The sequence below is a fragment of the Diospyros lotus genome, chromosome 7 (assembly GCF_014633365.1).
Source record: "Diospyros lotus cultivar Yz01 chromosome 7, ASM1463336v1, whole genome shotgun sequence".
NCBI classification, from domain to species: Eukaryota; Viridiplantae; Streptophyta; class Magnoliopsida; order Ericales; family Ebenaceae; genus Diospyros; species Diospyros lotus.
This window is the reverse complement of record NC_068344.1, coordinates 32,352,552-32,370,452: the sequence shown is the minus strand read 5'-3', so window position 1 is coordinate 32,370,452 and position 17,901 is coordinate 32,352,552. Positions and strand designations below refer to the sequence as shown.

Here is a 17,901-nt window from a genome sequence, read left to right as displayed (position 1 = left end):
TATGAATTTTTAGTCTAAAATCAAAAAATTTAGACACCCCTAGCAATGAGGCTGATTTCTCAAGCAATCCAATTGCAAGTTTGAACTCAATTAATGCTGGCTCGATTGCAAGTAGGAAAGGTGTACCGGATTGTTTCATATGAACAGTTTGAGTACAAGTTTGCTTGCAGAGGCTTGAGATTTGGGCTCAAGGCCCCATCTATAACTACCCAACCCAAACCCAATCAGTATCTACATCAAATAAAAAAAAATTAATCCAACAATTTTCACTTGGTTTTAACATTCAATATATATATATATAAATAACATACCAAAATGACAAGTAGTTATAAATATAAATCTTACATATATTTGTCACAATAATAAAACATTAAGTTACCAATAAACAAAATTAAGAAAATTATAACTTTAACTAAAGATATTTAAAAAGTGATATGGATATAAAAAAAAAAATCAAAAGAAAGAGTGGGTTGCTAAGAATTGAGTGTTAGGCTAACTCCAATGGCTTGCTATTTGAATCGTCATCGCCAAATTTAGGGAATCAACCCCAAAATCATACCTCCAATAGCTCTCGCCATTGTCAAATTGATTCACCAAATTTCTAACGAAGTTCAAAAGGATTGCCAACTATGGCCATCAAAATCTTCAAAAACAGCATCGCCATCTTCCTCCTACCCCAACGACCATCAATCACGAAAGAGGATGACATTGGCCAAAGAAGAGAAGGATTGGTCGAAGAAGAGAGGTGCAAGCGTGACAAGAAACAAATCGACTGTAAGATCCAATAGTTGCAGCGACCAACAGAGGCAACGACAACTCCAAGCAACCGGTAGCTTGCAACACAAGTAGAACAACTCCACAAATGAATAACTTGTGGTTTGTGATTTTTTTTAATTTTTTATTTATTTGTGTATTGGATGAGTGATATTGTGTATTTGTATATTTGATTATTGAATTTGTGTACGTATGCATTTGATTATTTTGTATATTTAATTATTGATTTTGTGTATATATGTATTTGATTATTTTATATATTTGATTATTGATTTGTATATTTAATTATTAATTTTATATATGTATGTATTTAATTATTGATTATAGTAGTAAAAAAGTATATATAAGGTAAAATAAATAGATTTGAAGTTTATTAATAAATAAATAAAATAAAGAGTCAAATAGAGAAAAGAATATGAAATGTTGTTCACATAATTTTTGAAATAAAATAAAAAATAAATTATTAATAATATAATAAGGAATGAGAAAACGGTAAAAGAAGTTGGGGAAATTGTGTTAATTAAGATGAAAAATAAATTAATGCACCATGCAAAACGCCAAAAATAAGTCAGTTAAAAGTGTAATACCTTGGGAGCTTAGAGGAGAATAGTATATATCGAGAATAAGTAAGGAAGGATACAATACCAGCTGCATATTTTTTGGGCTAAATGTTGGCAAAGAACTCCCAAGTTAAGCGTGCTTGACCTAGGGTAATCTAAGGATGGGTGACCCCCCTGGAAAGTTTGCGTAGGTCCATTAGGATAAATTGTTCCGATCTTTCTTATCGCTCATGTGCTTAAGGGGAGGAGAATGTAATATCCTGAGAGCCTAGAGGAGAATAGTATATATCGAGAATAAGTAAGGAATGATACAACACCAGCTGAATACTTTTTGGGCTGAATGTTGACAAAGAACTCCCAAGTTAAGCGTGCTTAATCTGGGATAATCTAAGGATGGGTGACCCCCCAGAAAATTCGCGTAAGTCCATCAGGATAAGTTATTTCGATCATTTTTATCGCTCGATGCGAAATGTTACAAAAAGAACCCAAATTCTGAGAAGAATTTTCCTACAAGAAGCTACGCAGTGATGTTGAAAAACATAAATGGAAATGAACCTAGCTAGGATGAGCTAGGACCCCCATATTTATCATCATTATGTATTAAATTAAAAGGGTGAGAAATATTTGTGGAACTCTCAAAAATCTGACATTAGTCAGTGTGACGTTTTCTTGTTATCATGCATGTACTGGCACATTCATTTTCCTTGTGATATATATAAAGAATGGTCCCTCCTAGGTACCACAGTTTGAATGGTCCCTCCATGGCTGTCACGTGGAGAGAGAGAGAGAGAGAGCTATGAGAATCAGACAAGCATATTATGAATTATTTAAGGAAGCATTATTGTACACCAAATATATTCTATCTCACTAATTTAGAAAAAAAAGAGAGAGAGAGAGAGAGAGAGAGAGAGAGCGATGGTTGTTTTGGTAAATAAACAAATAAAAAAAATGTAGTGTGTTAAGAATACAAGTTATTTTTTTTTTGTGAATTACTTATTTTAAAGTGTTTAAATTCAAGTTAGTCAAATGTCTTTCTGATTTATCCTTTGTTATGTAACATTATTCAAATATTTAATTAATTAATTGAAAAGGTAACATTAATAAATTTTATATTATACTTGCTATAAGTAATTCTTTTATTTTAATTTGATCAAAATATTATCAATTCCAACTTCAAGCTATAACAATTCACCAGAGTTCTATTAATTTCTCTTACAGTGAAATATTTAAAAGTTGTTAAACATGTGTTCCACACAAGGGCTTATCTTGATCGAGCTAAGCCTTCAGTATGAAAAGATATAGAAGAAAATTCCATCTTTCCTAGAAGTGAATATAATGAAAATAATTAGGCATATTTAACGTAATTAACATCATCAAACAATAATTTCAAATACTGAGTACAAAAACAAAATAAAATAAGAATTAAATTTTTTTTAGAATTATTAATTGATAATGATAAAATCTTATAATTATCAGATATGTGAGTAAACTCGTACCTAAACATGTTTTAAATGAAGTAGACATATATATATATATAGTCAAAAGTTGCCATTTCAAAACTCTTTTTTTCAAAGGTTGCATTGCCCTTTTAGCACTATATAAGCAAGGCTTCATCTTCATAAGTTAACTAAATTGCTAGCAAGGCATAGCCTCATCACCAACATGGACTTACCTTCAATCCTTGAATCAAGCTCCGGCGAGGAAAGATGGATCAAGCAAGTGAGCAAAATCCTCGAGAAAGAGGTCATGATTGATATAGACGTTCCAGTTTCAATATTTCGTGCCCCTGCAGCTCTAAGTGCTTTCAAGCCACAAGCTTACGTGCCTAGGCTTGTGGGCTTGGGGCCTTACCACCATTTCCGCTCTGAGCTCTATGAAATGGAAAGATGCAAGCTTGCTGCAGCCGGCAGGCTGCAAAAGATGTTCCGCAGCATCAAGTTCGAGCAGCTCGTCGACAAGCTCGAAGAGCTCGAACAAGAAGTCCGAGCCTGCTACCACAAGTATCTGGACATTGAAGGGCATACCTTGTCTTGGATTATGGCCATTGATGGCCTGTTCTTGATTGATTTTATTTACTTATTTACCAACAGAAAGGACGAGACCGATCTCTCTTCAACTACAACGGCTGTCTTGGTTGATTGTGGCGGAAAGAAGCTGGCTAGCGATGACATCTTGGGAGACATGCTGATGCTGGAAAACCAAGTACCGATCTTTGTCCTGAGCAAGATCTTGTCGGTCCATCGCCTTCCAGAATCCGGTGAAGATATTTTACCTTCGAATTTGATGCGTTTATGCAAAGCCCTTTCGCCATTGAAGCTCAAGGAGAATGTCCCTTTATCCGAAGTTCTCAAGCGTGCCCATTTGCTGGACCTTTTGCACCACTTAACTGTGCCCAAATTGGAGGTTGAAGACGAATGCCGTAGCATATATGTCGAGAACGATGAGTCTCAGAACCTTAAGGACGATTCTCAACATGTTTTCGCCCAGCTTTGGTCCTATTTCTCAGGCCTAAACGTTGGGTTTGTGAGAAAAATTACCAAACCGATCGGGATGATCATCAGTCTGCCGGGAAAGATTGCTTCCAATGCCCCAGTGCTGTCCAACCTAGGATCGAAACACAAAGAAGACATCAATCCAGAAGTCGATCAAGTTTGCGAGGACAAGGCGAAAAGTACTCCCATGGTAGAAGAGATTAACGTTCCTTCGGTTTCACAACTCTGTGATATCGGATTCCAATTCTGCCCCACCTCTGGGGGCATCACATCGATCAAACTGGACCTCAAGAAGAAGAGAATCTATCTCCCCGTCGTCACTTTGGATGTTCATTCCGAAGTGATAATGAGGAACTTAGTCGCCTATGAAGCAACGGCTCTATCAGAATGTCTAGTTTTCACTCGGTACACAGAGCTGATGAAAGGGATTATAGACACAGCCGAGGACACAAGGCTGTTGAGAGAGAAGAAGATCATCGTCAATCATTTGAAAAGCGATGCAGAGGTTGCAGATATCTTCAACGGGATGAGCAAAAGCATCAGGTGTACTCATGTGCCCTACATAGACAAATTCATTGAGAATGTGAACAAGAATTACCATAACACCCCGAAGATTCGAGCTCGTGACTGCATGAAGAAGTATGTGTATCGTTCATGGAAGCTCCTAACTCTTATTGGTGCTTTCTTTTTAATGCTTCTAGTGGGTTTACAATCATTTTGCTCAGTTTATGGCTGCCGGGGTGCTTTTCACTCAATCAGTGGCTTTAATGCTTGATTGTGGGTTATATATACATCTTGGATTAATTAGTTGCATATATAATTATATATTGTTTGTCATTTTTAATGTACTTTTTCTCTCATCTCTCCTCTTCTAGCTTGTGCGTATGTTTATTGTTGAGGTGATTGTAAAATGATAAATGATAAATGATACGAAAATTAAATATTATGTAAATTTATCATTATTTCAAATAACTAATCACACCTTATTTCACAGTTTCATCATCTTAGATAAGACATGGTATATGAGATTTCATTACTTTTTAGATAACCATATGGACAATGGGAGGTTCCACTACCTTGAAAAGATGGATCTCTCTCTCTCTCTCTCTCTCTCTCTCAATTTTTATCTTTTGAATAGAGAAACGTGGCATCTCATTCAGCACCTTGGATAGGACCATGTTTGGACTGCGGGATTGCGTTGAATTAAATGGTGGAAGATGCATGGCATGCGTGTCCGGAGTCACCTAATTGTCGGTCCCATTTCTCCATCATTTCGCTGGCTTCAGCTAGGAAAGTTTGAAGCGATTAGAAAAATTTGGGTTCTCACTTCTAAATCGAGGTCCATTTAAATTTTAATAATTTGTAATTTTAACCTTTAATAATTAATAATTATTAAATTAATCAAAAAGTAACATGTGACTGCTTATGTCATTAAATTGGTAAACTCAATAAATTTATCAATTAATGTTTAATCATATCTAAGTTTAATATATTGTGTTTATTATTACGACTAAAGGATAATCTTGGGTGATAGTAAAAAATTTAGTTGAAGGAGAAAGTAAGTCTATTTTCACTTCTTAAAAAAACAAGTTTAAAACACAAAATATAAGATATTTTAACAATAGACTATAATCATAGTGGATTAAAGTAAATATTTAACTTGTTGGTCAATTTTAAAACGTGATGAGATCCTAATTAACTAACCCAATTATCACTTGGAAGGCATCCAAGCCCACCATGTGCCCATTAATGAACAAGGCTTAATTAATCATAGTGGATTAAAGCCCATCGTGATACCCTTTCCATTGCTTTTAAATAGTTATCAATTCCATATGTTGGGAGGTTTGACTGGTCAACGTTTGCTTGTTTACATTCCCTTTCTTTTCTCTCCTCTCTCTATTTTGACCAAAGAAGAGTTTGACAATTATTGCCCCCACATGCATAGTCTAGCGATTGAGAGCAAACACGAATTGCTCCCAAAGAGACATTGAATTATAGACTGCTATATAACTAGTTGATGGTCCTGTGTTCGAACCTTGGCCCTAGATTCTGTGATTAATTCTCCTACAAAAATCTTGGGACAGAACTGCAAGGCCCCCGAGTGAGGGAGTTCACCTTTAGCTCCCAAAGAGTTTGACAATTATCATTCTGGTCTAAAATGATAGTACCATTTGTTCTATATAAATATAGAGCATATATACATTAAAATGCATGTAACTTGAAACTTGAAGAGTTAAAAGATATATGGAGAGGGAAAAGGAAAATTCTATTTGAGATCCATGAGACTACATGTGCAGGCCTTCCTATAACGATGAGTTAGGTATAAGGAACAAAGCACAAAGTTTGGTTGGAGGCTATAGGGAAGAAAGTGTTGGGAATGAATTAAATTCTATTACACCTGTGGATTGTGGCACATAAAAGATTATATTATATTATATATATATATATACACACACAAAATTTAACTTGATTTAGAAATGTGTATCTGCGCACATTCACAACTAAAGGGGGATAGAAATTAAAAAAGTCAATAGTTTAAGTGAAAAAAAAAAGAATTTCACAAAACATAATATACTCTCGGCCTTAAACATAATATACTCTCAATCTCGTAATATTTTTGAGAATTTTGTAATGCTCACTACTCACTGCTGCAGTGCACTCTAATAATAAAATACAAGGCTCTCTTTATAGATAAAGGAGTTTTTAGAAATTAAAAACATGCTAAAATTTGTGGTGGTATAGAATTCATATCTCTGAACTACTTTGAATTATCGTAAAATATATTAATTCAATTACATGAAAAGATATTTTTAGTATAAACCCATGAATTAACAATAACATTGAGATATTAACATTGGGTTTATAGGGTAATATTGTCTTTTTATGACATTAGAAATAAAAAAAAAAAAATGGAATAACAAGTTACATGGTATACATTACTACAAAACCTCGTTAAGAAACTCGTAGAAAGAGTTACATAGCATGATTGGAAATACTTGCATTGATGGCATTTTTTATGAGATTCAATGTTTTTGCTGGGTCAGGACAAACCTCGGCCACCTCTAACACTTAGAGCCCAAAAGCAAAGCTTCAAATAAACAAAACAATCGATAGATGATTACTTATGCATAAACATAAATAAGCAATAAGAATGCAAACATGACAAAGTGATTTACTGTGGTTCACTCGTTAATGAGGACTACATCCACGTTGAGCTCCGACAAGGAGAGCTCGCTGCATTATCGAAAAAATGGTTACAGTCTCAGTATACACATTTCACTCATTGTACAAATAAAGGCTCTTTAACAAAAAATGTCCCATAACCACAACAAATTACAAATAAGAGGCAAAACCCTAGAAAACATAGATAAGAAGAATTATATAAAGAGCTATCGTAAACTGAGGAGAATGAAAAGCCTAAATGGTATAAACGATTAGAGGTTGTGCTGCACAAATCTCGAGGAGACCGACGAATATAAATAGGCAGAAGCAACGGTAAGGATTTGATCTAGAAAGAGGGATCGACAGCTAAAAGAGCAACATGTTAAGTGACAAGGGAGTCTGGGAGAATCAATGAGCCGTAAAACGACACGGGGGTTGCCGTTTGACCCTTCGCTCTCTGTTGCTCCAAAACAATAGCGTTTTGGAGCAATCACTGAGGAGTTGCCGAGTGGCCATCCACACCCCTTGTCTAAAATGATAGCGTTTGATGAAGTTTCACCATATTTCAACAGTTTTGAGTGGTGACAGTTGCCTCAAACCATATAAGGCTGCTCATTCCATTTTGAGACACATTAAGAACCGCTAAATTTGTCAATTTTGAGTCTCCATCTGGATCTATACAATTGTCATTTTCAGAAAGTATAAGATAACTAGAAATCATCAAACTAAGAAGAGAAATGGAAGTATTTTTCATAGTCGTTTTTATAAAATGCAAATCTTAAATGAATGTTTGTTATTTATATATGCCTGTATATTGTGTGGTTATAGATTCTTTTATCTTTTTTTAATAATGAGGGATGGTCGCGGGAGCAAGAATGATTAGGCCAATCCTTTCATAATAATGAACTCATCTGTATATGTAGGACTTCCTTGATAATAATTTTGGAAACCATACCCAGTACTCTTGTCTAAAATTCAAGAAACAAAAATTTTTAAAATGTAAAGGAAATTCATATCAGATATATGAATTAAGAAACATTCATTCCAACCTCATCAACTAATTATCTATAACTTAAGTCACGAATTGTGAGCTCTTGGAAGGAAGAAAAATATAGATGCAATAAAATACTAATTTCGTAGTAATTTTAATCTCACATATCTTTTATGGATGAATCCCTCAGTTTGAAGTGTTGTTGCACTGCTACTTTATCTTTATTATAGGCATCTGCTTCATTTTGTGTATCTTATTAAATCTAAACAAGTAGAATATAGATTCTGAATTTTTTGCTAATTAAGAGTTAGTGGGTCAATCGATGATTCGCATATAAACATAGTTAATCAAGAATTAGATTCAATTGTGTGGATTCCATTGAGGCTGAAATTAAAAGTTCTTGAAGTAACAGTTGGAAGTGGTCCAAAATGATCATTCAATTAGATTTCCTAAATGCAATATTGTCATGGATGCATAAAGAGAATAACATGAATAGCATGGAAATTGAGATGAATTTCAATTTTATGAACACTCTTATGAGCAGAATATGTAGAAGGATTACTTTCGCTCCTATTATGAGGGATGCAAAATTGATTGATTAGCCTTCTAGAAGGCAAATGAATCAATCCTTCTATGCTATTTTTTCCAAAGATTTAGAGACTTCAAGGATGAATTAGGGTTTGCTGAAGCCAAGAAAAAAAGGGCCAAGAAAGACTTTTCATGGGTCACGGTGGCTATTGAGGGGAAACAACAAAATAAAGAAAAAATAAATGACTATTCTCTTCGTATTTTAATTTTAAATTTTGAATTTTAAATTCATTTTGAATTTTATGTTTAGAGATTGTTAGAAATGCTCTCTTACCAAACACATCCTTCACATATAACCATATATATGTAAATGCTCTTCATTTTATATTTTAGTTAATAGCATAACTTTTGTTGGGAATAGAGATAACCTTAAAAAAAGTACAATTCATATTCCTCTCCATAAAAGTTGAATTTTTATATAGCACAAGGAACATAAAAAAAATGAACAACTGCTCTTATATTATTGATTCCCAACCTGTGCAACGTTGTCATGTTTTAATCAATCAGATGATTGATTAGGAGTTTTGCTATTTATCACTGCTAAAGATGGCAAGAAATGGGGCATTAACTAAAGATACTGTTTTTAATTATTCCTTAATTTGTTGGCCTTAAGTTCCCATCTCTTCTTCGAAAGATTGGCTAATGTCCCTTGTGTTGTGTTGGAAAAACAATTGAGCTGTTTAGATCATAACATTTTAGAATCGATTCTGAAACGAAATCAAAGATGAAATTTTTTTGTCTCTGATTCAAAAACGAAATCAGAGAAATAAAATTTTCATCTCTACAAAAAATATATTCTAAATTTTTCCATTTGAAATTTTTTCATCTCTAATTAAAAAATAAAAAATATTATTTTTTAAATAGAGATGAAAAAATTTTGATCTCTAACTAAAATATTACAAAAAATATTATTAATTTTTTAATCATAATTAGAGATGAAAATGTTTCTTTCTTTGATTAAAAAATTAAAAAAAATATGAAATTTCTAATTAGAGATAAAAAATAATTTGGAATTTTTTGTCTTTGATTTGAACAGAGACGAAGTTTTTTCATTTTCTAAGTATACATCCACTTAGCCATTTCTTATTTCTTCATTTCTTTCTCTCCTAGTTGTTCTCCCTCTCGCATGTTCCTTTTCTTCTTTGGCCAAAAATTGGCGATTATTAGCTGTTGTTCGATAGTCCCACCTCACTCCTCCAGCCAATTGATTGTCGTCTCAGACACTGGTGATTGGAGTTTCTCGATTTAAGGTAAAAATGAAAGTTCTTTTATTTTAATTTTCAGATCTATTGAGATCCAACCATTGAATCATTTTAATTTCTGGATGTGTTGGTCACCAAACCAAAGCAATTTTGATGATCAATTCCAATCGTCAGAATCTACCATCGATAGCGGCTGGCGATGCCTTTCCAAAAACGAGTATCTTTTTCTTAGAAAATTAATTTTCAAATCTATTTAAATCTAACCATTGGATCATTTTTGGTTTTTAGGTATACTGGTCATTAGACTAAGGTCATTTTGATGATCGAAACTAATAATTGGAATCTGTCGTGTACAATGGTTGGGGGAATTTTTTTCCCATAGCTGTTTTAGAGAGAAATAATTTCGTCTCTAAATTTTTGTTTAAATAAAAGATTCTGTCTCTAGTAGAGATGGAATATTCCAATATTCAATGTCTAACAAAGACGGAATTGATAGAGACGGAAAATTTTTATCTCTAAATTAAAAACTCATTATCTAAAATAAAAATATTACCGATTTCAAGACCAAATTAGAGACGAAATTTTTATTTCTTGAGACAGAAAAATTTCGAGTCTTTATCCACCCTATTTCTGGTTGTTGGCTCTTTGAAGTTTCATGGTAAAATGAGTTTGATATGTGATATTTTTATACTAATCATAATTAGTTTTTATTAGGTGTCTTAATGTTAACCATATATATATATAAATGCTCTTCATTTTATATTTTAGTTAATAGCATAACTTTTGTTTGGAATAAATAACCTTAAAAAAAGTACCATTCATATTCCTCTCCATAAAAGTTGAATTTTTATACAGCCCAAGGAACATAAAAAAAATATACAACTGCTCTTATATTATTGATTCCCAACCTGTGCAACGTTGTCATGTTTTAATCAATCAGATGATTGATTAGGAGTTTTGCTATTTATCACTGCTAAAGATGGCAAGAAATGGGGCATTAACTAAAGATGCTGTTTTTAAGTTATTCCTTAATTTGTTGGCCTCAAGTTCCCATCTCTTCTTCAAAAGATTGGCTAATGTCCCTAGTGCTTCTATCCTTAAAAAAAAAAAAAAAAGAATCAATTGAGCTTTAGATCAAAACATTTTAGAATCGATTCTTTTCCCTTTTCTGATTAGAATTTAGAGCTAACACTATATATAAAAAAAAAAAAGGTAAATTAAAGACAAATTTAAGAGATTGAATTAGGTTTTGAGACGAATAATCAAAAATTCTCAAAAATGCTTAAATACAACATTCGAGAGTAATTTTTTCTATCTCTTATTCAGAAACAAAATCACAGGCAGAAAATTTCTCTCTCTACAAAAAAATATATTCTAAATTTTTCTAGTTGGAATTTTTTCCATCTCTGATTGAAAAATAAAAAAATACTATTTATTAAATAGAGATGAAAAATTCCGTCTCTGATTGAAAGATTACAAAAAATATTATTAATTTTTTAATCATAATTAGAGATGAAAATGTTTTTGATTAAAAACTTAAAAAAATATTATGAAATCTTTAATCAGAGACAAAAAAAAAAAAAAAAAGAATTTTCTATTTTTAATTTGAAAAGAGACGAAAATATTATGTCTCTAATTTTCGTCTCAAAGTATACATCCTGATGTGGTCACTGGTCAAAACTTGGCCCAAAGTCGACCGGACCATGCAAGAACAGTATCACCGGAATAGTAGCAATAGAATAGTATTTTAATACTTCATAAGTTTTAGGATTCTACTTCATATTTGATTAGAATTTATTTCTATTAAGATTCTAGTTGAATTTTACTTGGGATATATTTCTATTAGGATTTTAGTTGGATTTTATTTACAAGTATTAGATGGATTAACCAAACACTATAAATATGCCTAGAATCTAGAGTTTGTAATAAGTTTTTCTCCATATACAAATTTCGGCAATCTGTTTGGGTTTTCTTAGAAAAACAGTCTTATTTTTGCGTCTTCTTGAAAGTCAAGATTCGGCCATTGAAGTGTGTTCTTTCAAGGGTTTATTTTGGTGTGTGTTTTTCACATGCACTATACGTTGCCTCAGGTGGTATCAGAGCGATTAATCAACCAATCAAATGGCTAATCTTGAAAGTAACAGTAGCAACTAGTCTTGTGACGGTGATCGAGGGCTGCCCATGGTTTGGAAAGCAATCAAAGAACAACGAAAAATAACTCGTACAATGCAATAGCAATTGGAGCGAATCTGCAACCAATTAGGCATTTTACAATGAGTTAGTGATAACGAGAACCAGACTAATGGCGTGAATCAAGGCGGCTATGTTAAACCGAGAAAACTAACCATTATAAGCTTGTCCTCATTAATCCTAGAAGACCATTAATAATGGATGATAGCAACGATGAGGATGATCTTGGTCGTATGATAGCTAACCCTCATGGTAGGAGGGTTAGGAGGAATGCACAACAACACAACCACTGGAGAAATGACGAGTATAAACTAAAAAATGGCTTTTTAGTGAGTTTGGAGCTTGATCTCAAACATTATGTTGTCCCAACAACCTTAATGTTTGCAAACTTAGGTCTGGTTTATGCTGCTAACATGATAGAAACTCCAAGGTTGTTGACTCATACTGGGGTATTTTCCAGTTCCAAGGGCTCAGGCATTGCTTTGCAATCCAAGAATGGTGGTGTTTCTTTTGATCGGCTTGCGACTGTAAAGGAAATGAAAGCCATGGTAGCAGATCCTTCTACAGTTTATTCAAGCTCTAGCATGGTTGAATCGAAGGCAATAGAAATATATTCACCTTTGTGATTGCAAAAGTAAGATGGTCACAGGGGTCTTTTTGTGGATAGGGGTGCTGGATCTCCCAAGCTAGTTAATTGGGGTAGTGCAACTGCATTCGATATTAATATTAAATTAGATTTTGAAACTAAGAATGTTGTAGCAGCTATTATTATAGCTGATCAAGTGCTTTAACCAAAGCAGGATTCAAGCATCAATATTTTAAGTGATAAAGAGACTATTGGTAGTCATGGAATAAGCCTTTATTCGAAACAACTGCAAAAGAATGCTTTTTCAGGCAAGAAAAATCTACGAATGAATTCAAGAACTATTATGAAAAGGTATTATTGTCCAAGAGCAAGAAGAGATGTTTCTATTATTACGGCTAGGTGTTATGTATGTCAAATAGCTAAGGGACAATCTTCTAACGCCGATCTCTATATGCCATTGTTTGTTCCCAATGCTATTTGGGAAGATTTGTCTATGGACTTCTTGTTGGGTCTATCACGAATCCAACGAGGTATGAATTTTGTTTTTGTTGTGGTTGACAGGTTTTCTAAGATGGCGCACTTTCTTCCATGCAAGAAGACAGCAGATGCAGTAGCTACAACCAAATTGTTTTTTTAGGAAGGCTGTTAGACTACATAGAGTCCCTAAAACTATTACTTCGAATCGCGATACAAGGTTCTTAAGTCACTTCTAGATTACCTTGTGGAGGATGTTCGATTCATCTTTGAATTTCAGCTGCACAATGCATCCCCAGACTGATGGACATATAGAAGTGGTGAATCGTACCTTGGAAAATCTAATTCGTAGTGTTTGTAAAGACAAGCCAAGACAATGTAATCATAGCTCAAGTAGAATTTGCCTATAACAACATCGTGCATAGCTCAACAGGAAGATCACCATTTTCTATCGTATACATAAAAACTCCTAATCATGCATTGGATTTCATAAAGTTGCCAAAGGTATCAGGTTTCAATGTTGCAGCTAGTAATTTAGCCGAGCACTTTCAAGTGATTCAAAAAGATGTCAAGCAAAAGTTGCACAAGGCGAATAAGAAGTATAAGGCAGTAGTTGACAAGTATAGAAAGCACAGGTATTTGAGGTTGGAGATAAAGTCATGATATTCTTGAAGAAAGAACAAATTCTAGGAGAAAAGCAAAACAAGGTCAAGCCAAAGAAGTATGGTCCTTACAAAATTACAAAGAAGATTAATGATAATACTTATGTTGTGGATTTGCCTAATCATGGGTATTTCCAAAACATTCAATGTTGCTGATCTTTCTTTGTATTTTGTCAGGTGTTGAGTTGTCATACCCGGATCATAATTCGAGGATAACTTCTTCTCAAGTGGAGGTCAATGATGCGGTCACTGATCAAGACCCGGATTAAGGCCGACCTGACCACACCAGAACAGTAGTGCCAGAACAGTATTTTAATACTTCATAAGTTTTAGAATTGTACTTGATTTAGGATTCTACTTCATGTTTGATTAGAATTTATTTCTATTAGGATTCTAATTGAATTTTACTTAAGATTTATTTCTATTAGGATTTTAGTTGGATTTTATTTACAAGTATTAGATGAATTAGCTAAACACTATAAATATGCCTAAAACTTAGAGTTTGTAATAAGTTTTTCTCCATATAAATTTCAGCAACCAATTTGGGTTTTCTTAGCAAAACAGTCTTATTTTTTGGTTTTCTTATAAAAAACCAAGCTTCGACCATTAAAGTTTGATTTTTCAAGGGTTTATTTTAGTGTGTTTTTTTCACACGCATTACACACTACATCACATCCACTTAGTTATTCTTCTTTCTTCATTTCTTTCTCTCCTGCTTGTTCTCTCTCTTGCCTATTCCTCTTCTTTTCTAGCCAGCAACCAACAATTGTTGACTGTTGTCCAATAGTCCCACCTCGCTCCTCTAGCAAATTGACTGTCATCTTAGACACTAGCGACCGGAGTTTCTCCAATTTAAGGTAAGAATGCTTAAAGTTCTCATATTTAAATTTTCAGATCTATTGAGATCGATCCAACCGTTGGATCGTTTTGATTTTTGGATATGTTGGTCACTAGACCAAGGCAATTTTGATTATCGGTTCTGATCATTAGAATCTTCCATCAACAGTGGTCGAGGATGCCCTTCCAAAAATGGGTACCCTTTTTTTAAAAAATTAATTTTTAGATCTATTTAAATCTAACTATTGGATCATTTTTGGTTTTTGGGTATGCTGGTCATCAGACTAAGGCCATTTTGATGATCGACTCTTTGAAGCTTACCAAGTCTTTATCCGCCCCATTTTTGGTTGTCGACTCTTTGAAGCTTCTTGGTACGTAAAATGTGTTTGACATGTGATATTTTTATTGTTAGCTATTGGTGCGGGTTTTTTCCATCTTGTTTGTTTCTCTTATTGCTATATATGTATTGAGATTGTTTTTGTCTCTTTTTCTTTCTTTAATTTCCTCTTTTATTGCATCCTTCGGTTGATTTTCATGCTCAAGGATTTTAGTGTGTAATATCACTAGGAGACTGTGTTGTTCCAATTATCCATTTTAGACTGGAACAATTAATTAGATTGGTTTGGTCGAGAGACATTTCCTTTTTATGTTCCAAACACTATCAATTCCACTTAAACATCACTACTTTGTCTATGCTTAATTTACGCAAATATTCTTGCACATAATCGTCATACTTACATATGTCATTAAGAATATGAACTTTTAACGAAAAAAAAAAAAAAGGAATATATAAACTGTAAAATCTTTTAACGAAAAATCAGGAATATATGTTAATTATTTAGTCGACAGTGCGCATGTATATATTCCTCATCATCCTTGCAAATAACGGGAAAAAAAAAAGGAATATATTCCAATCAATGGATGGAATCACATTACAATGTCTAGAAACTTGCTAATAACGCAATAGCAGAATCAGTAAGACAGCAGTACAATTACTTCAGTCTATATTATATATATATATATATACAAGCCAATTGCTTACTAAGCTGCATGCATCTCACGTATACAACTTAAAAAAAGCATTGCAAAGTTTTTCGATCTTTATATTGCTCAATATCTGAATTACCATAATGGCCAATGCTCCAGAGTCCAATAATTCAAGCGGCAATAGAGAGAACGCCTTCATTCTCCGAATCAAAGAAATCGTAGAGGAAGGGCCAGTTAAGGGTACTGCAAATTTCCGTGTCTCCATCTTTCGCATTCCTAAATCTCTGAGTGCCATCAAGCCGGTGGCCTATGAGCCTCAGCTCATGGGGCTAGGGCTGTTCCACCATTGCCGCCCCGAGCTCGTCGGCATGGAGAGCTACAAGCTTGCTGCCATATTTAGGGCGTTCCATCACTCTGTTGAATTCAATCAACTTGTGAAGAAGCTTAGCAATCTTCAAATTGAGGATCGAGTCCGGTTATCCTACAACAACTACTTGTACGATATCAAAGACGAAACTCTGGTCTGGATTATGGCCATCGATGGTATGTTTTTGCTCGAGTTCCTCAGTAACCATGTAACTCGGACGGCTCATCTAGTCGACTACTCGGGGAACAAACTAGCCCACCACTCGATCCTTAGAGAGATAATGATGCTCGAAAACCAAATCCCCATGTTTGTTCTCCAGGCGATCTTGTTAATCCGGTGCTCGTCTGATGATGATGATGAACAACTTAACCAGAAATGGGCTACTGGCCTCATCAGATTCTGTAAAAAAGTTGCTCCATTGAAACTGCCCAAGAACCCTGACTTCCAGAAGATCCCAGTCTTCGATTATCATCATCTACTCGACCTTTTGTACAAACTTGCCGTGCCCTCATCGAATGTTTCCAACAATCAAGAGCCCAGAAATGACGAAAGTGCCTTGGATTGTTCAACTAATGAGTCGATCACCGGAAGCGGCCAAAGACCACGCCCTTCGAATGTAAGCAAAAATGTTCAGGTCTTTCTCCGACTCTTGAAAGCCATAGTCGATCTCAACATTGGCTGGGTGAGAAAAGTAAGAAAACCTATGAGGGCTATGGCCGGAGTCCCTTGCGAAGTTCTGGTTGAAATGGCACCAAAAAACCTAAGCTCTATCCCAGGTCTGGAAACTTTGTGGGATGAGGAAGACCATATGGCCTCAGTAGATGAAATATTGATTCCCTCTGTATCAGAACTTATTGATGCTGGAGTTGAATTCAAGCCAGCTGATGATATATCCAGCATCCGGTTTGACAAAAAAACCAGAACATTCTACCTCCCTGTCCTTAAGCTGGACTTGAATTCCGAGGTTATAATCAGGAACATGGTAGCCTACGAGGCAGCCATGGTCTTGGACGACTCTCTTGTTTTCGCTCGATTCATTGAGTTGATCAATGGGATTATAGACACAGCCCAGGATGCAATTTGGTTAAGGGAGAAAGGGATCGTCTTGAACAGCTTGAAGAGTGATCAAGATGTTGCCGATCTCTTCAATGGGCTGAGCAAGCCCATTCGGCTCTCGCATTATAATAGCATTGATAAAGCCATTAAAGAAGTGAACGAGTACTACAATAACACAAGGAAGGTTCGAGTATACAATTTCATGAGGAAGCATATCTACGAATCTTGGCGGTTTCTCTCAGTTGTCGCTGCTCTCTTGCTCTTTTTCCTGACGGCCATACAATCAGTGTGCTCGGTTTATAACTGTTCTCGGGCTGTAAAGTTTCACTTGGAAACCTGAAATTTCTGTCAAACGGTTCAGACTTGTCTTTCCTTTGTACTCCCCGCAAGAAATATGAACAAATAAAGAGTAGTTCCATTCCTAGAACTAGGTTTTTCTTTTCTGTTTTTTTTTTTTTTTTTATTTTAGTTTGTTGGTCTGGAGGTGTGCGTTTGTGTGGGTCACCAAATAAAGTGATAATAAATGTGAGGAAACGGATAAAATAAATGAATTTCTCTTCCTCTCCTCTCTCCTATTCTTTGCTTAAAGGAATTTAAATAAAATAAATTATAGAAACCTAAAATACTAAACATAATTAAATCACGCAAAGTTTAATTGAAAATGGCCTATATCAGTTTGAAAGAAAATAATTTTTCATTTTTAATTCCTAATTTATTTATTATTGTCAATATTTACGAGTTTGTATCATTTTTAATTATAACAATAATTGTTGGAAAAAAATTATCCTTTTGGCAGTGTAGCTGGTAGACATTTTACCTAACTATGTCCATGTCTTGTGCCTAACACATGTTACCCATCTAATTAATTAAATTGAAGTTGGGATATGATGTTGTTGGAAGTGAAGATTCAGAACATCACATATTATATTTTTATAAATATGGGATTATTCTCTTTAAAATAGACTCTAACTAT

At 34.2% G+C, this 17,901-nt stretch overlaps 2 protein-coding genes across 2 annotated transcripts; both read left to right on the top strand.

Annotated features, from left to right (window-relative positions):
• Positions 1 to 2,996: 2,996 nt before the first annotated feature.
• LOC127805682 (putative UPF0481 protein At3g02645) lies at positions 2,997 to 4,601 on the top strand. The gene has a single exon (XM_052342436.1). The coding sequence runs from the start codon at positions 2,997 to 2,999 to the stop codon at positions 4,599 to 4,601; it is 1,605 nt and encodes a 534-aa protein (XP_052198396.1).
• Positions 4,602 to 15,575: 10,974 nt separating this feature from the next.
• LOC127806551 (putative UPF0481 protein At3g02645) lies at positions 15,576 to 17,355 on the top strand. The gene has a single exon (XM_052343913.1). It carries the CDS (start codon positions 15,649 to 15,651, stop codon positions 17,266 to 17,268), a length of 1,620 nt encoding a protein of 539 aa, XP_052199873.1. The 5' UTR covers positions 15,576 to 15,648; the 3' UTR covers positions 17,269 to 17,355.
• The last annotated feature ends 546 nt before the right edge of the window (positions 17,356 to 17,901 follow it).

Excerpts from the sequence above, each read along its gene's own strand:
- LOC127805682 (XM_052342436.1), top strand. The coding sequence starts at position 2,997 with ATGGACTTACCTTCAATCCTTGAATCAAGCTCCGGCGAGGAAAGATGG.
- LOC127806551 (XM_052343913.1), top strand. The coding sequence starts at position 15,649 with ATGGCCAATGCTCCAGAGTCCAATAATTCAAGCGGCAATAGAGAGAAC.